Source organism: Vulpes lagopus, chromosome 8 (genome assembly GCF_018345385.1).
Source record: "Vulpes lagopus strain Blue_001 chromosome 8, ASM1834538v1, whole genome shotgun sequence".
Taxonomy (NCBI): Eukaryota; Metazoa; Chordata; class Mammalia; order Carnivora; family Canidae; genus Vulpes; species Vulpes lagopus.
Genome location: NC_054831.1, coordinates 4,794,260 through 4,819,502, shown reverse-complemented (window position 1 = coordinate 4,819,502; position 25,243 = coordinate 4,794,260). Strand labels below are relative to the sequence as shown.

General features: G+C 51.5%; 1 protein-coding gene across 10 annotated transcripts in view; it reads left to right on the top strand.

The window, feature by feature from the left end:
- AGAP1 (ArfGAP with GTPase domain, ankyrin repeat and PH domain 1) overlaps nt 1–25,243 on the top strand; it is a 530,214-nt gene that overhangs the window by 127,201 nt on the left and 377,770 nt on the right. For 6 of the 10 annotated variants that reach the window (XM_041766490.1, XM_041766495.1, XM_041766492.1 and 3 more), the window contains exon 1: nt 18,177–19,107. The exons of the other annotated variants lie outside the window; for them this stretch is intronic. In XM_041766490.1, coding sequence (XP_041622424.1) covers nt 18,192–19,107 — 916 coding nt within the window. In that variant the 5' untranslated portion in view covers nt 18,177–18,191. Of the gene's footprint in view, nt 1–18,176; nt 19,108–25,243 lie in introns of those variants that run through there. 10 annotated transcript variants of the gene reach the window in all.

The following is a 25,243-nucleotide window of genomic DNA, read 5'->3' as shown; positions in this document are numbered from 1 at the left end:
CAGTAAACCGAGAGGAGATGAGAATTCGTGTTCTCTAGCTGTGTACTTTAATCTGGACTGCGAGGAGGGCTTTTGTACATAAGACATCTTTAATGTCATGGGGGCTCTTTCTCCTTCCTTGGGCCTCTGTGTGTAGCGTGTGAAATGGTTGACAGGAGCCCCAATTGATTCTTCTCTGCCCAATAATGTGTTCATTGCGGTGGCATTTCCTGGACAGCTGGGGTTGCTTAACTGTGTAGCTACAATGGTAAGATGAAGGAAACAGATTTTCCAATTGAAAATTTTAATACATGATGGATTGAAAAGGGGCACCATAAACCACATCACATACACTGCTGATGGTGTGATGAGAAGAATGATTTTAATAGGTACGTCACTGTCCCATTGCGGAGACCAGAATAAAGAGTGGTGCACCCAGTTGAAGGTCATCCACAGACATCCGTGTGTGGGTTTAGCAGAGATGAAGTGATCTCAGGACAGTGACACATGACAAGTGACATGAACTGGATATTGGTACTCAGTAGTTCCCCGGGGGGACTGGTCCTGAAGGTGACATGCTCTCCTCTTAACCCCGAAGGGCTTTCTGAGGACCTTCTCTTTCCTTCCCACAGGACAGTGCTTGATGATAATTTCCTCTGAAAAGTCTCCTTCGTGGGTCTCTGCGGTATTTTCATGGAGGCAAATGGTCTCAAGAAAATTAGAATAAAAATATCCAACATATTCTATCAGAATCTCTGAGCTGCTTCTCATGGCTATATAGGGAGCAAATTTAAACATTTATAAGGAGTAAGAAGTGCATTTTCCATCCTTATGTTGTGTCTTTGTCAGTGTGATTTGCATTCATATAGGAAGCCCAGCAAACTTGGAAAGAAAATGACTTTCTGATTGAATCATGTAATTTCAAACAAAGCTATTTCATGAATAAGGAATATTAATTATTGTACCCAGGGTGATCCCCAGTTTTTGTTTTTTGTGTTTTTTTTTTTTTTTTTTTTTTAGTTTTGTGTTAACAGAAACATTTGTGCATTCCATACAAGGTCAGCATAGACTTAAAAGCAGACATATGCCTTGAAAATTTATTCGTGTTGGAATCAAGAACATGGAATTAATTAAGTGTACAGAAGCTGGAAGATAGAAGGGTCACTGCCTCCATTTTTGTTCCGTAAAGCACTTGATTCCCCTGGGAGGTCATACTCGGCCACCGTGCGTGGTGTTTGCTTTCTTCGCAGTGGGTATTAATAACCTGAGTAGGGTGGAAGCCACGACAGAGACAAAACCAGAAAGTGACGTGTCTTGAATTTGTTTCTAGGAATGGTAGTGCCCACGATGCCCGGGGATCTCCCTGGGAGTCCGAGCATCATATCTGAATGGCTTTGTCTCCTTCCAGCCTCGATGGCCTCACTTCTCAGTAACTTTTGTCCTTTCCCCTTTATTTTACCACTGTTAATACTCCGCACCCCCAGGCTCCAAAAGTGAAAGCTGATGGGGATAATGGAACAGTCCTGAGTGCTTTTATCTGAGCAGCTAGTAACAGTGATGATGTTTCTCAGGTGGCGTGTCTGTGTGTGTGTGTGTGTGTGTGTGTGTGTGTGTGTATGTGTGTGTGTGTCTGGTCCCCAGCACAGCAGCTACATCTGAGAAGAGCAGAGTAGGTGATTCTCATCTCGCTCTCCTGGTCTCCTTGGAGCAGGACTTCTTACTTTGTGGGGAAGTAGTCTACAGTATCACATATATAGATGTTTGTGTATATACATATATGTATATATTTGTGATACATTTGAAAAAGTATGGCTTATTCTTTTATTTATTTATGTATTTATGTATTTATTTATTTATGATAGTCACACAGAGAGAGAGGCAGAGACACAGGCAGAGGGAGAAGCAGGCTCCGTGCACCGGGAGCCTGACGTGGGACTCGATCCCGGGTCTCCAGGATCACGCCCCGGGCCAAAGGCAGGCGCCAAACCGCTGCGCCATCCAGGGATCCCAGTATGGCTTATTCTTGCTTGAGTTTCTTCAGTGGAGATTTCCAAACTCTTTTTCTTCTGCCCCAGTGAGGGGCAGTGAGGCCCTGTCCTGCATGCTCTGGGGGGATGAATCTCTGGCAAGAGCTCCTGCTTGGTCTTTGGTCTGCAGATTTAAGGAAGAAGGTGGGGCCAGGCAGTGCAAGGTGAGGCAAGGCTGTCAGAGCTTCGATGCTTCTAGTAAGTGACCAGCAGAGCTGCACAAACTTCCTTGGGCAACTGAAGAGAGCATTGTGTCCCAGGAAGGCAGGTGCCTGGCATGTCTTTTTCTTCCCAGCAAGGATGTAGAAGTGGTTCTTTAAGACCTCAGCAAGAGGGATGCCTCGGTGGCTCAGTGGTTGAGCGTCTGCCTTTGGCTCAGGTCTGGATCGAGTCCTGCATTGGGCTCCCTGCGAGGACCCTGCTTCTCCCTCTGCCTGTGTCTCTGCCTCTCTCTGTGTGTCTCTCATGAATAAATAAATAAAATCTTAAAAAAAAAATTTAAAAAAAGACCTCAGCCAGACCCAGGACTGCAGCCCCTGTTCCCACTGGCCTGGGGGCACGCCCCTGCTCATGATTGCTAATGAGGATACCACATGGGAGAGAATATTGCTTTCATTTATCTTGATGTCTTTTTACCACTATGGAAAGAGATATTCGGGTCTGAAAAAGACATGTACCTTCTTTGTAGGGCAGTCATATCCTCATTTCTGGAGCTACATTTAAAACAAAGAGAGTTTCAAACCTAAAATCTTGATTTTGTATATATTAATAATAGTTTAACATAATTGCACACAAGAAAGGAGTCAAAGACTCTGTGAGTCTCCATCGGGCTTCCTGCTCAGTGGGGCTCCTGCCTCTCCCTCTCCCCCTCTCCCACCTTCTCGTGCTCTCTCTCTCTCAAATAAATCTTAAAAAAAAAAAAAAAAAAGAGAGAGAGAATTGTTATTTGCTGATCATGATGGCGCTGTCGTGGGCTGAATGGTGTTCTTCCCAAATTCCTAAGTCGGATCCCTAGCCCCCAACCCCGCAGAATGTCAGAACATGACTGTTTAGAGGCAGGGTCTTTAAAGAAGTTGTTAAATTAGGGTCCATCCTAGTGACTTCATTTTAATCTAGTGTGACTGGTGTCCTTATAAGAGGACATTAGGACAGAGGCATGGAGGCACCACCACGTGAAGACACTGCGGGGTGGACGCCGTCTACAAGCCAGAGAGGCCTCAGAAGGCGTCAGCTCTGCTGACACCCTGACTTCAGACTTCCACCCACCAGAACTTTGTGAAAATAAATTCCTGTTGCTTAAACCCCCCAGTCTGTAATACGTTGTTAAGGCAGCCGGAGCAGACGATGAACTTTGAAATGTTTGTCTTGATAGGGTCATTGAAACCAATGAAATATTTATGGAAGTTTTTCCTTTATTCCTCTTGTAGAGCGTTTTTGCTTGTTTGTGTGCACCTTTTCTGTTAACAGAATGACTTTTGTTACTAGAGGTGACGAGGGTCCTGCTCTAGACTAATAATGCTACTAATGCTACATTTGGAGGTACTGAGTTGACTAACCTCAGAAGGTCTATATGTCTTCTGAGAAGGGCTCAGTTTTCCAAGCGCCCAGGCCTTTGTACTGATCTAATTATATCCGGAATGTGTCTGAGGGTAAGAATTTATGGCTTATTTATAAGTGAGTGTTTCCGCTTTAGGGAAGGGAGGTCAACAATTGGCAGACTTCCCTTGGCCTTCCAGGGTCAGGGTCAAGGGCAGGAGGGGGAGGCTGAGAGGGCACTGGGGAGCCCTAGGAGGGCTCACAGGCGGAGGCGGACCCACCAGATGGACTGGACAGTGGATGTCGCGATTCGGGGCCTCACTGGTATCCCTGGGAGGGCTGCCCTGGAGTCTGGGGTGAAAGCAGAAGCCAGCTTGAGGCTGGGGGGGCGGGGGGGGGAGGGTTGAGAGGGGTAGCCAGGGTTTACTCTCTTTCCAGGAACCCTTGAAGGGGTAATATGACCTCAGAACTGGTACCTGTCCTTGAGGTCCAAAAAAAAAAAAAAAAAAAAAAAAAAAACCACAAAAAGGAGCTGGTTTTCCCCCAGTCTGTTTGGATATTTCAGTGCCCTGTGCCTGAAAGTTGGCCAGGGACGTGTGTGTGTGTGTGAACCACCATTTCTGCCTGCCTGCTCCCAAAACATTTTACACTCACTCTCCTTTCCCTTCCCCCTTCTCTCCCTCCCCACCCCCATCCCCACCCCCACCCCGGCCCCTCAAGCCCAGAGGAAGGACGCGCTCTGACTTTCTCCAGCAAAGCTCTTTCATAGTTTTATTCCTGGCACTCCGACTGCCTTTGTGGCCTCCCTTTGCATATCCGGAGACCTGGTTGGGCTCTCCTTAGAGGCAGGCCACATGCAGGGTGGGGTGGGTTGGGGAGGGGGGAGAGGGTGGTGGTGGGGGGGTGTCAGCCTTACCCCTTGGGTAGGCTTGGTGATTTGATGAGCCTCTGACCTCCAGTCCAGCTCCACCCCTTAGGGTGAGGCCCAGGGCCCCCTTGCTACCTCTCTGTGCAGCTTTCTGTATCTGAAAAAGAGATATAGCGATAATCCCTACCTCTTGGGAGCATTGGAGGAGTAAACTGAATTAACTGAATTAATATCTCTGAGGTGCCTCCAGCTGGGCCTGGCCTTGGCCTAGGCCAGGGGTGGAAAGAGGGGCTGAGGGTTGGTCTGGCTGAGCCCTGAGGTCCTTTGGGGGGGGGGGGCGGTTGTGAGCTGCAGAGGGAAGGTCTGGGTGGCAGGCTCTTGGGGCCTCTAGGTAGAGGTGCCTGAAGGTCTGGGTTGATGGTGGGGTTGCTGATGGCCTGGTGCCTTTTAAGCCCAGGCTGACTGTCTCAGGTAGGCCATAGCCCCACACAGTGAGGTTTTTTTGGGCTTGTGAATCTTCAGTCAGTGTAAAATGCTTTCCTGTCTCACCTGTAAGCCAGTAGGTGAGCTGAAGGTGTGCTGCTTGCACGGCTGCCCAAGCCTGGCCATACCACTGCTGTGTGTTGTTTCTTAGGAGTGAGGCTGCCTCTGGCCAGGCCGGCAGAGTGTGGACCCAGGCCACCTGCATGGTGCAGAAGTGGTGTGAGCACCTGAGGCCCCACGTTTATCCCTTTGCTGTGGCATTCAGGGGCGTAATGTGAATGCTGGAACCTTCTGGAGCAATGGCGTGAGACGGTGGGGAGTCTGGGTAGCGGACTTGGGTAAATGGCCATCTCAAGGGTTACATTTCCTTACACACGAACTCCTGATTTCCTAGAGCATTCTTCCCGAGAAAAAGTACTTTTGTGTGAACATCTTGTTGCCCAATGTCACTGTTTTATGCCCAGAAATGTCCAGTGCTAGCTGTTGCTTCTCTGGAAATTCTTTGACAGTCAGGGTACAGTGGGGTGGTATTTGCACACACAAGTGCAGCCCTTTCTGTGGATGACTCCCCAGAGTGCCATCCATGCCTTGTGCAGGGTCCCACTGCAGTTCCTGACAGCTTCCCTCAGTGTGCTGTTTGAAAAATGAAAACATGATTTTGAGAACTTTTTAAAAACTTAAAAAAAAGATTTTATGTATTCATGAGAAACACAGAGAAAGGCAGAGCCATAGACAGAGGAAGAAGTAGGTTCCTCACAGGGAGCCTGATATGGGACTCAATCCCTGCACCCAAGATCATGCCCTGAGCCAAAGGCAGACACTTTACCACTGAGCCACCCAGGCGTCCCTATTTTGAGAACCTCTAAAGTGCCAGGTGCCAAGGACCAGGCTATTAGATCCTTGGATTAACTCTAGGATAGGCCCATTATTATTCTCCTTGTAAATAATTCTAAGTTATTTCAAGGGTTCTGGTTCCTTTTTTTTTTTTTTTTAAACATTTTTATTTATTTTCGAGAGAATGAGTTGAGTGGGAGGGGCAGAAGGAGAGAGAGAAGCAGACTCCCCGCTGAGCAGGGAACCCAACTCAGGGCTCAATCCCAGGACCCTGAGATCATGACCTGAGCTAAAGGCAGCTGCTTAACTGACTACGCTGCTCAGGTGCCCTTCAAGTTCTTCATGAGTGTCCTGAGCACCAGGATCAATGGCATGCATTTCCTCTAGGTCAGTAAAGGCCCAGTGCCCTGCAGGTAGCCCTTGCTGAGTCTTGGCCAACCAGCTGACCACCCCTATCCTGGGATGTCTGCTGCTTTTGTATCATCAGCATGACCCAGGCTAGAGGGGTAGGCAGGGCAGGAGCCCTCCTTGGAGGGCTTCCTCCAGGCTCTAGACCCCTCCTCTCTGACCAGCTCTGAAGTGAAGCCACTGCTTCCCTAGGCATTCACACTTCTGGAAACTCCCCACCCCCAGACATGGCTTCAAGTCCACTGAAGGAGGGGCATGCTTTCTAGGGGCAGCCACCCAAGATCAGCCGCAGTGGAGGATTTTTGTGGCCAGGGGAAGGAATGAATCACCCTCCTCTCCATGCATTTCCCTAATTGCTAGAGACTTTGTAGATAAACTTATGGGGGGTGGGGGGCTGCTGTGTGGTGTAGCAGTGTAAACAGGGGTGTTAGCTGACCTCTGCTATTACTTGCAACATGACCGAGGCACTACTGCTCCCTTCCAGAATTAATCTTGAATCAGCTGCCTGGATTGGGTAAAGTTAAGCACCAGGCAGCATTTATTAAGCAGAACACTGATAAGGCCTGAGGTTTAGAGATAAAGTTGCTGATCCTGTGTCAAGGACCCTGGTCTTCTAGAGGAGGTGGTTATGTAAAGGGCAAGTGTTGGGTCAGAGCAGGAGGACTGATACTGGGAAGGGGTGGCCCAGGCCCCAGCGATGAGCAGGACTCCCCTGATCCTGCAAGCCCCAGCAGGAGGCTGTGGGGAGACTGGGTATGGTACGGTCAGGACTGGATGGGAGTTGGCTGTGTTGGAATGAAGGATCTTGGGAGGCAGCAGGCAGCCCACCTTTGTCCTAAACATTGGGTCAAATGCTTCATATGCATCATCACATTTCATTGTCACATCTCCACTATCATCACGGCCTTACTGCCAAGTGAAACTGGACTCAGAGACTCAAGGTCACTTTCCTGAGGTCATACAGGGTTTGCATCATTCTGGCGTTAGAGCTCAGCGCCTTAGCCACCCTGCATAGCAGGAGGTGGCTGGGGACCTTCGGGGGCCTGGCAAGCCAGTTAAGGAGTGGGCATTCTGTTCTGTAGCTGACAGGGACTCTCTGAGTGGAAACGTGGCCTAAAACTTCCATCAGGGTTGAAAGGCTGGCTGTCCCCTTGCTCTGGGAGCCCAGGGAAGGATGAAGAGGATGGAATATAAAGGCAGGAAGCCAAGTGCACTCTTCAGGGGAGGTGGGAGGAGCTTGGGAGGGGGCCGGAGGGCACACACGGGGAGGAGAGGCTTTTGTTTCTGTTTTTTATTAAGTGGGAGATAATTGAGTATTTTCAGTGCTGGCTGAAGGACAGGAGAGGATCGTGATTGATGTACACGGTCCATTTGCCAACTCCGAGTGGGAGCGGCGAGTATGGCTGGGAGGCCCAGAGTGCAGCAGCTTGGGGTGTGGTACCCCCATGTTTTCAGGGCAGGTTGGAGGCTCAGATCATTGGAATGGGAATGTGGGGGACCAGGGCTGCAGGGAAGGGCTGCAGGGTGCCGGTGCTCCGCCCCTCAGCTGTGTGAGCATCTGCCCTGGGGCTCCGGGACGTACACTCAGTGTTCCCACACTTGCGCACGCACAAGAATCTCCTAGAGATGCGGAGGGGAGGGGTGGGAGGCTGGAGTCCCAGGTCCAGGCTGCTCCATGGACACATATTGAGGAGCACCCATCCTGCGGGTTGGAGTGTATGGATGGTGCCACCTTTGGGGTGGGCCCAGGTGAGGTGTCGGAGGCATCAGGGGCTGACAGCAGTAGGTGAAGTAGACAGGGGTGTGTCTTGGCCTGTGCTGGATAGAGACAGGCCTGCAGATCGGAAGGGCCAGGGGTGTTACACGAGCCTCCTGACGGCAGGAGTGGAAGTGCTAGAAAGAGGACAGCTGTCGTGGAGGATTGTGGGCCAGGTGGGGGATAGTTAGGGGCTAAGATCGTGGGGTGGCCAGTGTTGGCTAATTCAAGGGCATGACCTTGGGAGAAGGCTGCGGGAACTAGTGAAGGGAAGGACCACCTGAGTGCAGGAGACAGTGTGGCCTGGCCCCCCACAGGGATGCCGCACCCCTCGGCACCTCCTCTGGGGTGTCTGTGAGGCGGGGACAGGGAGAAGGGCCCCGGGGCACGGCACGTACATCACAGTTCTCTGCGTCCACTCACTGCCAAGCCACCTAGTAGTGTCTTCGGTGGCTGTAGGACTTTGCAGTTTGGAGTCTTTGGGGGCTGCCGCTGACCCACTGGCAGTAGTTTCTGCAGGGGCCATGAACCTCCTTCTCCAGATTCGGGAAGTTTTGTGCTGGTGCCCAAGCAGCCACGTGGCCACGGGCAGCAACACTCCTAGGAACAGAGACGATGATGGGCGGGGGTGGGGTCAGCAGAGATGCCGGAGCCCTCCCGCTTGTTTGGCCATGGCACTGTTGCTGTCATCCCTCCACTTTCCCTCGTGGAAGATTCTGGAGCCAGGTGGCCAGCCTAGCACAGCAGACATCCTGGCGCGGGGAGGAGGCCGGGGCGTCTCCCTGCCGCAGGGCCGCCTCCCCCCTGCTCCCCGCAGGCAGGTTGCTGATGAGCCGTGCGTGGCGAGCAGATGAGAAGACACGGATGTTTTGTTTCATCTTACTGTGTCAGAACTGGTCCCCGTGACCCACTTCTCGTCTTTCTCGGGAGCACTTATGCAAATCTAACTAGCGAGGGGGTGGCTGCTGCCAGCAGCGCCTGTGCTGTGTGTATCCTCCACCCCAGGGAACCGGGCCGGTGACACATTGGCTAATAGAGGCAGGAGGGTGGTCACGTGCCCCCCACCGCTGACTGGGGGGGGGGGAGTGCGTCTGGGCTTTGAACAGGCATCTTAGTCATGTTGTTTTCCACGTTTAGAGAGAAATATATCAAACCTTCAAGTCCCCCGGGCACAGATAAAAGATTTCCAGATACCTCAGCAGCCAATTCCCAAATGGGATGCAGAAGTGATAACTCTGCCAAAATAGGCTTTTCTTGAGCTTTCTAATGGTGTGGACAGAAATTCTCAGGGCATTATTTGTGGCCAAGATTTTTTATTTTCATAGAAGTCCTGGACTTCACGAATCTTGGGCGGGGTGGGGGTGTCCGTGCATCTACAGACAGACTTAGTGGGCATCCAGAAGTGGTCAGACATGCTCAGGTGGCTGTTCTCTGACAGCTTGTGGTATTTGTTTCCACTCTGGGAGGCTCTTCGGGGTGCGGGCGGCATCGCTGTTAGACTCTTCCCTGTGTTCTGGTTGTAACGGCTGTAGGAAGATGCTCGTGCAGATGGTATCATTAGAAGAATCTCTTCTGGTGGGTCCTGCCGAGGAAAATGCCGCCAGACAGGCCTGGTCCTGTGTGCACTCGAAGACTGGGAAGATTAGGTAATTGGGAGGAATTTCTTGGTTTTTCTCCACACAAATTCCAGAGCTTCTTTGCAGCTGTCCAAGGGACAGGTGCACAGTTGCATGTTACCGTTGATTAAACCCTTCTGATTCCTCAGCTGCGTCTCCCCAGAGGGCTGGAGGCTGGCGAGGAAAGCAGAGCATCCCCGGGGGGAGTGGGGCCGGCGAGGAGATGCTCTGGCCTCAGCCAGTGCCCAGCACTTCCAGAGTGACCATCGGTGGCGCAGGCTGTGGTCGCCACACAGACCACAAAGTGACGCTTAATGCATTTGGTTTTAATTTTATCTTGAGTCACCTGTGCCTGGTGTGTGGCAAGAGAGACCCCCAAGAAATTTCTGACCGTTTCCTTTGTTTGGGAGTGAGAATCTATTCACTAAGCGACTCTTGGTGGCATATTTTTAAAATCAGGACGTTTATCTCCTTGGCCCATGGAAGGGCGTGTGAGCTTTCAGCCTGGTTTTACATGCTTCCTGTTGGCCCACCGGTGCCAGGGTGTGTGGGGAAATCTCTCTCCTGCTCCCCTGGAAGTAGCTGCTTTGTCTGTACAGTGCGTGGGATTAGGGTTTCTTCTAACCCTCGCTCGCGGTGTGGAAACCGGGTTCCCGCTCTCCGAAGACACTGTGTGTGAGCAGTGCCAGCCTGACCCGGTGGGGAGTAATGGGAGACAGTGCGGCAAGGCCGCTCCAGCCCTGGCACAAGTCCCCGCGGGGGCTCCTGGCGGTGGGAGCTCGGCGGAGGGCAAGCCAGCGAGCTTCCCTGAGGTCGCGGTTCCCCGGAGCTCTCTGGAGGCCTGGGCAGTGCCGGCCTGTCTCCTCCGCACGCGGCTCGCGGCCCGAAGTCTTCAAGCACCGCGCTTAGGGCCTTTTCTGATGAAGCAACATTCTGTTGCTTTGAATTTAAAATAATGAACGTGGGTAAAACAAAAAATCCCCGTCCCCCCTTCCAGCAATTTAATCATGTCCGTGATACTTGCTGATTTAAACTAGTTGTACTTGATGATTTGTCTTTCACAGAATGAGGACTGGTAGTGGCCTCATCTCTAATGGTTGGTGTTCTCCCAATTTTAGGAAGGATTCCTGGAAATAATTGCTGCTGCTGCTGCTTTTTTTTTTTTTTTTTTTAACAGAGGGACTATCTCGAGCTTTTTTTTTTTTTTTTAAGATTTTATTTATTTATTCATGAGAGACACACACACACAGAGAGAGAGAGAGGCACAGACACAGGCAGAGGGAGAAGCAGGCTCCATGCAGGGAACCTGATGCGGCACTCGAACTCGGGACTCCAGAATCATGCCCTGAGCCGAAGGCAGGCGCCAAACCACTGAGCCACCCAGGGATCCCCTATCTCGAGCTTTTTAGTATCATATACAGAGGCAAGAGAAAACAGTTGCATCAAAAAAATAATAAAACGAAAGGTCGGAAAGACATAGGAGCCACTGCTCATTTTCTCACACGAGCACACCTTGCTTATCTCTTTGGAGCAGTGAGTGGTTCTCCACCAGTGACCTTTTGCTCCCCAGGAGACAACGGGCAATATTTGCACATGTTTCTGGTTGTCATGACTTGGGGAGGGGTACACTGGCATGGGTAGGGAGGCCAGGGATGCTGCCCATCCTGCGATACACAGGATAGACTGTCCATGAAGGAGGAGCCAGCCCAGAGTGGCTGGGGTGCAGAGGCCGACCACTGTGCCTGCATGAATGCCAAACGCCACCTCCTTCTTGAAGGCTTTCTTGAATCTTTCAGCTAGAAATAGCCATTTTCTGCCACCTGCTTACCTGCGTCCTTCCTGTCACATGAAACACTTTTTTTAAAAAATAAATTTATTTTTTATTGGTGTTCAATTTGCCAACATACACAATAACACCCAGTGCTCATGCCATCAAGTGCCCCCCTCAGTGCCCGTCACCCAGTCACCCCCACCCCCCGCCCTCCTCCCCTTCCACCACCCCTAGTTCGTTTCCCAGAGTTAGGAGTCTCTCATGTTCTGTCTCCCTCTCTGATATTTCCCACTCAATTTTTCTTCTTTCCCCTTTATTCCCTTTCACTATTTTTTATATTCCCCAAATGAATACATGAAACACTTTCTGCTGATGTCGGGTTATTTAGGACACTTCTCAGTCCCCTTACCTCCCAGTGCCCCCATCACTGAGCAGAAGGCTCTGGGTGCAGTCGGTGTGCTTCATGCTGCCGTCTACCTGCTGGAAAGCAGAAAATGGATGAGCAGGTGGGCCTCTTGCTGTCATAGTGCAGGTCACAGACTGCTCGGAGCCACATTTTGTATTTGCCTTGCAAGAATCGTGGGCAAGCAAAGTGCAAGCATCTTGGCTGCCCCCCACACAAGTGTGCTCACTGAGCATCAGCATCTTGCAGTGTTCATCTGTGGTCCAGAATCAGGGGAGGGCTCCCTAGAGAAGCCCTTTGTGGGGCACTGGGCTGGGCTTGGGGTACTGTGGATCAGGGGTGGGAGAGTGCCTCTCACTCCTCTGCCTCACCCTTCCCACAGAGGTGCCCATGTCCTGGCTGCTTTGCACAACGCTGCCTGATTCTCTGATCTACGGATGCCTTCAGATGGGAAGTCGACTAAACCAAATTCGTTTTGTTGTTGCTGTTTGTTCTTTTAGTGTTTTTTCATTGATTTTTTTTTAAGATTAAAAAAATTATTTGACAGAGAACACAAGCAGAGGGAGAGGGAGAAGCAGGCCCCCCACTGAGAAGGGACCCCCCCCTCCCCCCCATGCTAGACTCAATCCCAGGACCCTAGGAATATGACCTGAGCCAAAGGCAGATGCTTAACTGACTGAGCCACCTAGGCGCCCCAAGATTTGGTTTTGATAAGTAGTTGCTGACCTTTGACTCCTTGTGTCTGGGGCCTGGTGGCGTTGCCCACAGAGGGGACACTGTAGGGCCTCCTGTTAAAATGGAAGAGTGTGGAGCACAAGTGCTGCCTTACAAGATCTGTGTATTCATACACATAGGACCATGCAAGGTTCTGTTGGCAGCGGCGGCATCATTGTTGGTCCTTGAGGAAAAGTGTAGGTGTAGGATGTAGGTGCTTGGAGGGACCTCTTTCTTCCTGCTGACTCAGGATGTCCTGGCCTTAGGGACCCAGCACACTGGTCCCTCTCTGACAGGTCCTTCTCTCTTTCATGGGTCCTCTCTTTTTTTTTTTCTTCCCTCAAGATTTTATTTATTTATTCATGAGAGACAGAGACAGAGGCAGAGATGCAGGCTCCATGCAGAGAGCCTGACGCGGGACTTGATCCTGGGTCTGCAGGATCAGGCCCTGGACTGAAGGCGGCACTAAACCGCTGAGCCACCCGGCTGCCCTCATGGCTCCTCTTTTAACTTTGAGCTTATTATACAATGAGAAATGGGGCCCCTAATGACTTCAGCGCAGGCAGGGATGATCGCAGGGTCGTCAGTCTACAGAGGCCCAGCACCACGGTAGATCTTGGATCAGAAAGCCTTCCTCCCCTGGTGACCAGACATGAGTCTCGAGCCTAAAGGTCAATCAAGGAAGTGTGGGTTTAGCACAAATGCCTTTCTTTTTGCTTCTATCTGTATCTTTTCGTCACCCTGCTGCCAGAAAGTGGTCTTTAAAGTATGCCATGAACTGGGGGAGGTGCTTTGTTGCTCCTGGGGTGGGTGTGCAGAGCCTGGGCAAGGTCAGTGGCTGGCTGGTTGCGGGGGCCCACACGTGGTTCTGCTAAGATACCGTGGATGTGATCACTAGCTGGCAAGTTCTGTTACTTGGAAAGTCGGCTTGTGTAGCAGATGGCTCAGCTGACTACCAGAGATTTCCTTTAAATAAGGCTCTAGTAACACTTGAAAATAATATTCTTATGGAGGATGTTTAATTTATGGTTAGCTAGAAATGGCCCAGGACGGGGTCATGGGAGGGTGGCCAAAAGGTCCCGTAGACTGAGAATGGGGGAGCGAGGCCAGCTGCAGGAGGCGATGCGGTGGGGGTATGCATAAGGGTGCCCCCCATCCCTGGACCCCTCTGTACTCCCTCTGTGTCACGCACTGCACCCTCTGCAGCGTTGAGGCTTTGCTTGCCTGCCTGCCTGCCTGCCTGCCTGCCGGCTATTTGGTTTTGATGGAGTAGTGAGATCAACTACAGGCTTTTTTTTTTTTTTTTTTTTTTTTAAATAAGCCAAAATGGTGATATATTATAAGGCACAGAAAAAAAAAATTTTTTTTTAAGAAATGCTTGTCTAGAGGGGTCATTTTCAAAAGCAGAAAAATAAAGCATAGGTGCCACCTGAACACATAGAGCATGACTGTTTCTATTTTTAAAAGGCAGGTCTGGCTGCATAAAAGGGGATTTAGATTTTGGAGTGACAAGATCTATCTGAGCCTCTGATTCTTTGCATTGGAAGAGCCCATGTATCCAGGGCAGTGGGGAGAGGGGTCTCTCCCGGGTTTTTCTAGCTGGACTGTCAGACCTGGTGTGGAATCGTTGTGATTGGTGTGGGAGATAAATGCTTTCTGGGGAGGTGAAAGCACTGAGGGGCCAGTGAACATCGGGGCTGTGGCTTAAAGAGGTTCCCTCATTCAGCACCATCTGAGCTTCGGAGTCATCTAAGGTGGATCAAATGGAATCTTCTACTCTGCAGATTGCATCCTCCGACAGCAAAGTACAAACCCTGGGCTGGATTGTACACAGCCCAACTGGCAGGAGTCGGAAGACACCAGCCATTCAAGATTCAAGCGCTTAAGGAATTCTCTTTTACTTTTTACCTTGGGCTCAGATGACAAGAAGATCTATGTCTTAATCCTGGGCCGATTTCATAGTAAAAATGCATCTCAACATTTGAAGGTTGCCTTGGTCTTAAAAAGTGAGAGTGGATCCCAGGCTGAGTTAGGAGTCCTGGGTTCCGATCGCACCAGGGCCCCTCACGGAGAGAGGTCCCTGCCACTCTGCATGGCCGAGTTCCGTTGTTTCCCCTTAAATCCGGCCTGACCTTTCTGTCCACACAGCTACATCTATCAAACAGTAAACCCCACCCGATGCTAGTGGTGCTCACCCTGCAGACCCACTGGGGCCGGGCGCTGCTCTGTCTCCCGTCCTCTTACCTCCCTCCCTGTCTTTATGTTAAATCACAAGACCTTGAAAAGACCACTGTTTCACAGCTTCTTGAGTTCTTTGAGGACAGAGACTGTCTTCTCGCCGCGTCGTATTGCAGTAGGTGTCCAGCACATATTTAAAGAGCAAATGAACAAGTAGAGAAGTGAATGAGTAAATGGAAACTTGCTAGGTGTAGAGATCATTAACATTTGATTAGTGCCAGGCTCAGTAGTACTCGCACATTTCTCTCTTCCTGGTCAACAAAGTAAATGCTGATGCTTACGAAGTCAGAAAACGCCTCTGTGGCATGATGATGGGCACAGGCAGTGTGACCCCAGGCTCAGCTCTCAGCAGCGAGCTGTGTAGCCTTGGGGAAGGCACCCACCCTCTCTCAGCCCTCCGCATCCACGTAACCTGCGGGGCTCCGGGAATGTCATTGTAATAGCTGATTATTATCCATCTCCCTCCCACTCTGGAAGAGTTGCTGGTTCCCGGGTCTTAATCAAAGAGGGCTTTTTATCCAAACTGTGAAGGTAAGACTGATCTGTCCTGGGAGGGTTCTCTAACTTTGCACTTGTGGAGATGTCAGAGGTGTTCCTCTTGAACCCTTGGGTGCCAGAGCTTGCAATGACCCTATGGTTGTGGCAGTTAGGTACAGCCACTGGGGGTGGTCAGATATGTTTCAACCTTTAAAAAAATTTTTGTTTATCTTTTTTAAAGATTGATTTATTCATTCATGAGAGAGAGAGAGTGAGAGAGATACACACACAGGCAGAGACAGAAGCAGGCTCCATGCAGGGAGCCTGATGTGGGACTGGATCCCAGGACTCCTGGATCACACCCTGAGTTGAAGGCAGACGCTCAACCACTGAGCCACCCAGGCGTCCCATAACCTTTTTTTTAATGGGCTTTATTTTTTGGAGCCATTTTAGGTGAACAGCAATACTTAGGAGAAGGTACAGAGGGTTCCCATATACTTCCTGCCCCTACACGTGCATAGCCTCCTCCACTACCTACGTTCCTTCCAGAGTGGTACGTTTGTTACGATCGCTAAACTGACGAGGGCATGTTGTTATCACCTAGAGTCCATAGTGTACCTTAGGGTTCACTTTTGGTGTGCATTCTTTTTTTTTTTAATTTTTTTTTAATTTTTATTTATTTATTATAGTCAAAGAGAGAGAGAGAGAGAGAGAGAGAGGCAGAGACATAGGCAGAGGGAGAAGCAGGCTTCATGCACCGGGAGCCCGACGTGGGATTCGATCCCGGGTCTCCAGGATCACGCCCTGGGCCAAAGGCAGGCGCCAAACCGCTGCGCCACCCAGGGATCCCTTGGTGTGCATTCTATGTGTTTGGACAAATGTATAATGACACATGTCCACCATTATCGTGTCATATGGAGTGTTTTCCCTGTTCTAAAAATCCTCTGCTCTGAAGAATCTTCTTAAAAAGGAATGGGATCTGGCGGCCCCGGCGGCTCAGCAGTATAGCGCCGCCTTTGGCCTAGGGCCTGATCCTGGAGACCTAGGATGGAGTCCCATGTCGGGCTCCCTATGTGGAGCCTGCTCTTAACCTCTGCCTGTGTCTCTGCCTCTCTCTCTGTGTCTGTCATTTAATAAATTTTGAAAATAAATAAATAAAAAGGAATGGGATCACCCTAGCAAGCTTTCTGATCTATCTCACTAAATCTGAATAATTTCCCTTTGAGGTAAAATCCAGGTATCCTAAGCCATAACCTCCTTCATAAGAGACCTCGCCATTCATCTTTGTATCCCCTTCAATGCCATTAACACACTATTTGGTGAAAGAGGAAACTAGGGCTTGCAGATGGTCATAGAATCTCAGAATGACGCCTTGCTGTGAGCACTCTCCCCCCCCAAAAGCTTCTCATGTGTCTTTGGCATTTCCAGGCCTCGAGAAGCCTGTGTAAGCATCCAGCTTAATGAGTGGACACTATAGTTCTAATATTTATGACATTTTTGCTGTGGAAACTTCTAAGCCAGCAAACGGAAACCCAACCCCTATGTTCAGGAAATCATCAGGAACTAATGGGTTGATCAGCTATATGACAATACTGTGCGGCGGCGTCAGGTCATCCCAAGAACCAGGATCTACAGAGCCAAGTGATAGCAAGTGGAGATATTTGGTGGAAGAGAAACTCAGTGTTCACTATTTAGCCCTTAGCACACAATGCCTGTCACACAGGTCTTAGCTCCTTTAGTCCTCATGAGAATGCTGAGTTTAGGTTCGATTTTTTTTTTTTTTTTTTTTGCATCCCCACCTTCCAGGTGGAAAATCCTGAGATGGCCAGGAAGTGGACAGGCTTAGACAGGCAGGTCTTCTTTCTTCGTGCTCTGAGCCAGTGTTCTTCTGCCTGTTAACTGTCCCCTGGCCTTTTTCCACACATTGGGAAAATACCCCTACAACATCTTATTAAGATTTTATTTACTGGGATCCCTGGGTGGCGCAGCGGTTTGGCGCCTGCCTTTGGCCCAGGGCGCGATCCTGGAGACCCGGGATCGAATCCCACATCGGGCTCCCGGTGCATGGAGCCTGCTTCTCCCTCTGCCTGTGTCTCTGCCTCTCTCTCTGTATGACTATCGTTAAAAAAAAAAAAAATAAAAAAATAAAAAAACCCTTAAAAAAAAAAAAGATTTTATTTACTCATGAAAGAGAGAGAGAGGAGCACGCACTTGCTCCTCCCAAGCACAAGTGTGTGAGTAACCGGCGCCGGAGAAACCCTGCTCTTTAGGGAAGTCCTTGTTTGAGCTGCATCCTCTGCGGCCCTCCAGGTAAACAGGTGAGGGGCGGCCCGCAGATCCGGCTTTGCAGGCCGCCGCCCGGCGGCTGCAGGGGGAGCGCAGGGCCGGGAGGGCCCCCGAGGCTCCGGTCCGCGCGGCGGCGATCCAGCCCGGCGCTTGTGCGTGTCCGCGGGCCGCGCTCCCGCCGCTCCCGCCGCCGCCGCCGCCGCCGCCGCGCTCCCGGGACTCGGCCGCCGGGCTGGGCGCGCGGCCCGCGGTCGCTGCACGCCGGCCCCCCCCGCCCGCCCGCCCGCCCCGCCCCGGCGCGCGTTTCCATTTTAAACCGCCGCCCGCCCGCCCGCCCTCGGCTGCAGCCGGCGCCGCTGCCCGCGTCCCGGCCCGGGAGCGGCGGGGCCGCGGGGCGCCGAGCGGTGCACGGAGGCCTGGAGGCGCGAGCCGGCCCCGCGCCGGAGACAATGAAGCCGCGGGCGCCGCCGCCCGCCCCGGGCCCCGCGCGCCGCGCCCGCACCTGCCGCCGCCCCCGCGCCTGACCCCCCCCCCATGGCTCGGCGCCCCGGGCCCGGACCCCCGCACTCGGGCCGCGCGGTGCACCGGCCGGCGGGTGCCACGGGCGCAGACCTCGCGGCCTGAGCGCCGCCCTCGCGGCCGGCGGGGGGCGTGGGCCCCTGGGCGCGCCCTCCCCCCCCCCCCCCCCCCTCCCCCCCCCCGCCCGCGCCCCCCCGCGCGGCCCGGCCCGCGGAGCGCTGGAGGCGGCGGGGCCCCGGCGGGCGGCGCGCTGGAGGCGGCCGCGGCGCCCGCGACATGTACCTGCTGGACGGCGGCGAGCCCGCGCCCGCGCCCGCGCCCCCGCCCCCGCCCGCCGACGCGATGCCGCGCGGGGCGCCCCGGAGGACCGTCTACCGCATCTCCGTGACCATGGTCCGCAGGGACCAGCTGGACGCCCCGCGCCCCGCCCGCAGGCCCCGGCCCCGGCCCCGGCCCCGGCCCGCGCGCTCCCCGGACGCGCCCGGGCGGCTGCTGGAGGAGGCCGAGGCCGAGGCCGAGGAGGCGGCGGCGGCGGCGGCTGAGGACCCCGAGGGCCGCCGGCCGCGCGCCTGGGCGCCCCGCACCTTCCGCACCCGCAGCGCCGGGCAGCTGGAGCTCGGGCGGCCCCGGCCCTGCGCGCGCGCCCCGCACCCCGGCAGCCCCGACGCGGACTCGGACGCGGACACGGGCCGGGCCGCGCCCCTGCGCCGGAGCCTCAGCTGCAGGCACTGGGGCGGCCCCGAGGCGCCGCGGAGCCGGGCCCCGGGCGGCGGGAGGCGCCACAGCAGCGCCGGGAGCCTGGGCTGGGCGCCGGGGGGCGGGGGCGGGGGCGGGGGCGGGGGCGAGGCCGCGGCGGCCCCCGGGGCGGCCCCGCAGCCCGCGGCGGAGAAGCGCAACACCCTGGACGTGGGCGAGGCGCTGGGCCGGAGGGCGGCGCTGCCGGAGCGGGCGCGCGGGGGCCGGGGCCGGGGCCGGGGCAAGCACCGCACGCTGGACAACAGCGACCTGCAGCGGCTGGAGCGCGCGCGCGCCGCCGCCTCCGAGCACCGCCTGCTGCGCTTCTTCAGCGGCATCTTCGCGCGCAGGGACGGCGGCGCCGCTCGGGCCCGCGGCTACTTCAGCAGCCTGCGGCGGGCCCCGGCCGACGCGCACTCGTCCAGCGCCGAGAGCATCGACGGGTCCCCGCGCAGAGGTGGGCAGCGCGGCCGGGGGGGCCCCGGGAGCCCCCACGCGGGACTTGCCCTCGGGGCGCGTTGCTCGCGGGCCCCGCTGCGCGCTGGCGGCGGGGGCACCTGTGCGCCGCGGGAGGCGCGGCCCTGCAGCCGGGGCTGGTGCACAGGTGCTGCTGCACGGCCTGGAGCAGCCGCCTCCCTCTGGGCTGATTGCTTCCTCCCTCCCTCCCCGAGCCTGGCCCCCCTCGTAGGCGCTGCCATCTGTGAGGGCCATGCTTTGGCAGCTCTCCTCTCTCGGGTGCCTGCTGAAGATGCTGCATCCGGTGGTGGTCAGGGATGCAGGCCTCTCCCTGCAGCCTCCGGTGGCTGAGCAGCAGGAGGGCAAGGCTGGGACTGATTTCTGTGTGCAAGCAACGCACCCTACCACCCAGGGAGGATGAATAATCACAACCCCGAAGCCTGTTCTGAAACTTCACTTCCCCCTTGTCCTGTGCCCTCCGACAGGGACCTCGTTAGCGAAGGTTTTGAAGGGAGGTGTGACCATGTTCTCTTGCAAGCGTTGGATAATCTGGTGGTGTTTGGAGGTCGGAAGTTGCAAAACGCAGATCCCTTCTGAGTGCGGGTGCAGGGTCCTCACCCTACAGGGAAGAGGCTAAGGCTGAGTGGAGGTGCTGGGTTGTTGCACCCTGCTCTTGTTGGATGGAGGCGGAGGGCGTGGAGGGAGATACTGTCCCCTTACAGTCACCGCCGAGAAGTCGTGAGTAGCATGCCTGTGCTGATTAGCAAACCCTGCTGCTGCGAGAGGCGAGGTAGGTGAACTAGCACTGCAGCACGGGGCTTTTAATTAGAGATTTTCAGCTGGTGACTGACCACACCGGGAGACTGTATTCCTCCCTGGGCAGTTAGCTGACTGCCCAGGCTGCGTATTCAAACAGCTGTTACAAAGAAATCGCCCCCCTCCGCAAAGAATTCTTAAGGTAAACCGAAGATCCGTAAATGTTAGGTTGTAACATGCCTCCGACGAACCTCAGAATGTGATAGAGCATATTTGAAATTAAGCATCTAGTACAGGGTAGTAGAGTTAAAATCTGAAATTTTCTTTTTACCGGTAAGGTTGTGACGGAAAGTTACGTGCAAGGCTTGCATTAGTTTAACTTGCCATGCACATCTGGGGGTTAATCTGCTCTTCTGGAATGTTTGGGAAGGGACCCTGACTCCATCCCTTCCTGCCTGCCCTTACCATTCTAAAAAAAATGAAGAGTTATTTGGTTAAAGTTGGTTTGTGTCAAGTTGCTACTGCTGTTCTTTGTGTTCCTGAAGTTCAGGGCCGGGTTCTACCTATAATAGCAGGCTGGGTCTTTGTTTTCCTGGGTTTGGTGAAAATAGTAATTAGCTGCTTGGGTTCCAGACAAGTACCCGTGGTGGGGGTGGCGGGTGATGGGAAATGCACACACATGATTTAGATTGAACACATTTCATTGTGCTGCCTATTGCTGCAAGTTAGAAATATTGGGGTTTGGATATTGGTGCCCTGGTCAGATGGGCTGATAATAGATTTGGTAAGTAGAGGTGTGGAGTGTGTTGGAACTTTTCCCTCGAGGACGGTGTAAGACGATAATAGTAATAATCATAATGACGCCTGGTTTGTTTGTTTCTTGTGGCCAGCCCCTCTCGGGGTGGAATTACTTTGGCCTGAGACATATCACTAGTTAGCATTCTGGGTTGTGTGGAAGGACTGAATGTGAATGGACTGGGTTATAGCACACACAGTCCGAATTCCAGGACCTCACTTTACTCTGAAGTTCTAGGTAATCACAGAAAAAGCCGCATCTCTCACCTGCCTTTGGCTCTAAGGCCTGGAGCAGGGTCTGTGTTTTGGAGGTTTGGTAAGGTCCGTGGCTCTTACTACAAAGGTGCATGCAGCCCCTTTATTACACTGTTTACCTTTTTCTGTATTTGCTTCCTCTGATATAAATCGTTCAGAATTAGGTGCTATTTAAATGAGGTTTTGAATTTAAGGTAAAATGCTATGAAGTAATAACACTTCAATGCAGTGGAACCCAGGCTCAATTTCCCTGTGTCCATAGGGCACAAGTCCACAAAGTCTTTCTTAAGCCATGGAGCCGGGTAGGCTTGCAAGACTTAGAAAATTCGGATCTTAGGAAGGTAAAATGCTGTGTGTTACAGAACACCGCATGGATAGTGGGGCAGCCTTCCGCAGTCAGGCACTAATAATGTGCAGCAAAGCCTGAGATGCTCACATTCAGCATGATAAATATGCTTTGCCGTTAAGAGTCTTCTAAGCATTTGTGAATAAAGCTTCCATCTTCAGCCCTTCGTGGATTTCAGAACTATTCTGAGACCAAAACGCAGTATATACATCATGAATAGCATCTCTAGCTTTCTTTAAGTCATGGGCCCCAATGTATTAAAATTTGAAGTTCCTTCAAGTATCATAAAGGAAATGAGAGGACGCTTGTCATTGAGGCAGGTTTTCCTTTCCTTCGGCTCCTTCAGCTATTAAATTGTGAATTGGCTATGGGAAGATAACTTCAAAAAAACAAGTAACTATTACGTCAGGTAGTTTGCTTGGCTTCTTAGAATTGCGTGGTTCATCTTAGACGAGGTACCTACACTAGCAGTGGGGAAGGACGACAGTCTTTTAAAACACACAGGCTTACACATCACGTGCATATATGGTTTTTCCTGTATTCTTAAGGCTTTAAGATGAAAAGATTGGAGCACCTGCTTTTGTAGGATGGTTCTCTTGTACCTTTTAATCCCTATTGAGGCTTTTCTGCTTCCTTTGACTGTTACACACCTGCTTCCCAGAGACTCATGGCTGATTCCCCCCCTTCTAACCATTGGAGGCCCCAGAATGTTTCCGAGCCCTCTGTGTCGGATCAAGGGCAGTTTCCTATTACGTGATACCCATGTAGCAGGGCAGAGTCTGTTGACACAAGTATAACTTAATGCAAAAAAAAAAGATCTAATAAGTGATTGATTACATTGTAGGGTGTTACTCCTGGCACATGCTGTCTGCATTCCCCCTGCCTGCCGGTACTCCCTGGAACCAGCTGCAGGCAGTGCTCATGTAGGGCTGCAAGTGTCTTCGGGATATTCTGTTGCTGTCCTCCAGGATTGATTGCAGCAATAAAGTGATTCATTGATAACCCTGACTGAGGTTAGCTTTTTAAATTAGTAATTTATAGCTGATTTTTGACAGCACGTTTTTTACGAGTGGCTTTGTTCTTTAATTTCTGATTTCCTTCATTTCTGTCGCTCAGCTTGTGCAGCTTGATAGACTGTTTTATAGTTTAAGGGGGGAAAACCTTCAGAGGAGAAAGAGAGGAAGCAGTGATTAAATGAAATAGAAATTACTGAAATAACTTGGTACATTTTTATTTTTTAACTTGATTTGTTGCTGAAAAGGACATACGTGATTTTATTTTATTTTATTTTTTGATAGTCACACACAGAGAGAGAGAGAGAGGCAGAGACACAGGCAGAGGGAGAAGCAGGCTCCATCCACCGGGAGCCTGATGTGGGATTCGATCCCGGGTCTCCAGGATCGCGCCCTGGGCCAAAGGCAGGCGCCAAACCGCTGTGCCATCCAGGGATCCCGACATACGTGATTTTAAAGATACAGTATAATTCAGAGTTTCTCGTTTGAAACACTTTAAACGGGGATCCCTGGGTGGCGCAGCGGTTTAGCGCCTGCCGTTGGCCCAGGGCGCGATCCTGGAGACCTGGGATCGAATCCCACGTCGGGCTCCCGGTGCATGGAGCCTGCTTATGTCTCTGCCTCTCTCTCTCTCTCTCTCTCTCTCTCTGTGACTATCATAAATAAATAAGTAAATAAAGAAATAAAGAAAGAAAGTTGAACAGCTGGAACTGTTCCTGGGTTCCTTCACCCCACAGACTGGTGAGTCCGGGTGGCCAGCTGAGAAGTTTAGAATTTACACTCACTGGGGTCTAGACCATCTTCTCTGATAGAAACACATTATAAAAAAAAAAAAAAAAAAAAAAAAAAAAAAGAAACACTTTAAACTAATTATGTAGTCCGTATTTGGGAAATCACATGCTTTTTTATAAATGACTCTAGATGGTAATTTAGGAAAATCTTCATTGTTTTTGTATAAGGTCAGATTGCTTTCCTGGAGAACAGAGCAGCCCACTTGGGATCCAGGCAGAGCTGCCTCGACAAAGGTCAGCCAGGGACGCTCTAGGCAGGCCCTGGAGGTTTGGACGGTGTCTTGCTGCATTAATTTCCTCAACGTGGAGTCCATGTTTCCGCATACCCACCTGTTAGCACCTTTCTTTAGGTCAGCCTGGGCCCGGAATATCTTGCCACCAAAGAAATGTTTGAAAGTACATCTGCAAGAGAGGTCTTAAAATTTCTTACCACATCAGTTGGCGCCTTGCAACAAAATCTGGTTGGTTATATAATTAATAAATGTGTTTTGTTTGGAAGTAGAGGACTCAACTGTTAACCACCGGTAATACTTAACCCCCCCCCCCTTTTTTTTTAGTTGTCTTGGTTTTCTGTTGTATTAACAGATATTTATTGAGCTTCTGTGGTATGTTATGAACAGGAGGAAGGAGCTAGAGCTAATTAAGGCATAAGTCCTGTCTCTTGGAGTCCCGATAGTCTTTTGGGGGATGGAGAAGTTCTAACAAATCACAATTTTCACGGGATACTTAGGGGAAGGTATGACTGTATTTCTCTGCACAACATACCTCTGTTAGAGCGCTGGTAATCCCAGTATGTAGTAATAACCTCATTTACATACTTGCCAGTTCTAATAGTGGATCCCTCCTGGGCATTACCCATGTTATTCCTCTTTTTACCACGGAGTTAAGAGTACTGTGCTTGTTGGCTCCTGGATTTATTATTATTATTATTATTTAAGATTTTTAATTTTACTTGAGAACGAGAATGTGCGTGCACGTGAAGCAGTGAGGAGAGACAGAGAAAGAGGGAGACGCCCCACTGAGCAGGGAGCCTGATGTGGGACTCGATCCCAGGACCCTGAGATCATGACCTGAGCCGAAGACAGATGCTTAACTGACTGAGCCACCCAGGCACCATGGCTCTTAGACTAATAAGAGCCAATAAATGTTTGTGAGTGAGATTACTGAGAGGACTAGGGGACACAACAAGGGAAGCAACTGCTCTTGAGCCGGAGAAGGAGTTAATGAAGACCTCACAGAGGGATAAAATGCTTTGGGTCTTGCAGGATTACTAGGAGTTTAAAAGAGAAGATTCTCCACCAGCAGGTTGGTTGGAGTTTCTGTAATTAACATCTAAGAAGTCATTCCTGTTCCTTAAATCTATATGATTAGCGGGGATCCCTGGGTGGCTCAGCGGTTTAGCGCCGCCTTCAGCCCAGGGCATGATCCTGGAGATTCGGGATCGAGTCCCACACTGGGCTCCCTGCATGGAGCCTGCTTCTCCCTCTGCCTGTGTCTCTGCCTCTCTCTCTCTCTGTGTCTCTCATGAATAAATAAATAAGACATTAAAAAAAAAAATCTATATGATTACCAACATCAAGCATAAGAAAGGACATTACAGCTTCCACAATGAGTTTTGTTTTGTTTTTGGCATAAGTTGTTTATTTATGGTAGGAAAGCTCCTTTAGGCTGTTTTTTTTTTTTTTTCCACTTTCATGATTTGAAACAGTCATTAATTTAAAATGATGTCACAGTAAAATAAGAGTAAATAAAGGTTTTCTTTATAAAGGACAGTGACTGAGAGAGAAAGTATGTACAGCTGTAGTTCTGTCCCCAGGTGATGAACAGAATTGGTATTAAGGTCAACAGATTAGCAAAAAGAAGGGAGATTATTGTCTTTGGATCATTTTGAGAGAAGTACCATCTGCCCGCCATAGTTCTGCTCTGGGCTTTGTTCAGCTCAAATCCGAGTCGGCTGTGGGTGTCGATGTTTGTAGGTGACGGCCCTGGAAATTCTGTGTCTGGTTAGGTTTTTCAGTTGACAGAGACATTCACATCAGTCCTCTTCACTCCTGTTAAGTAAGGATTAACATACATGCCTCTATAATTAAACATATGTCGGTCCCCGTCCATCCTTTGGTTGGTTTTCTCATAATCTCTCGCTATTTCCATTATTTGCAGTTGGGTTTCGATTCTAACATC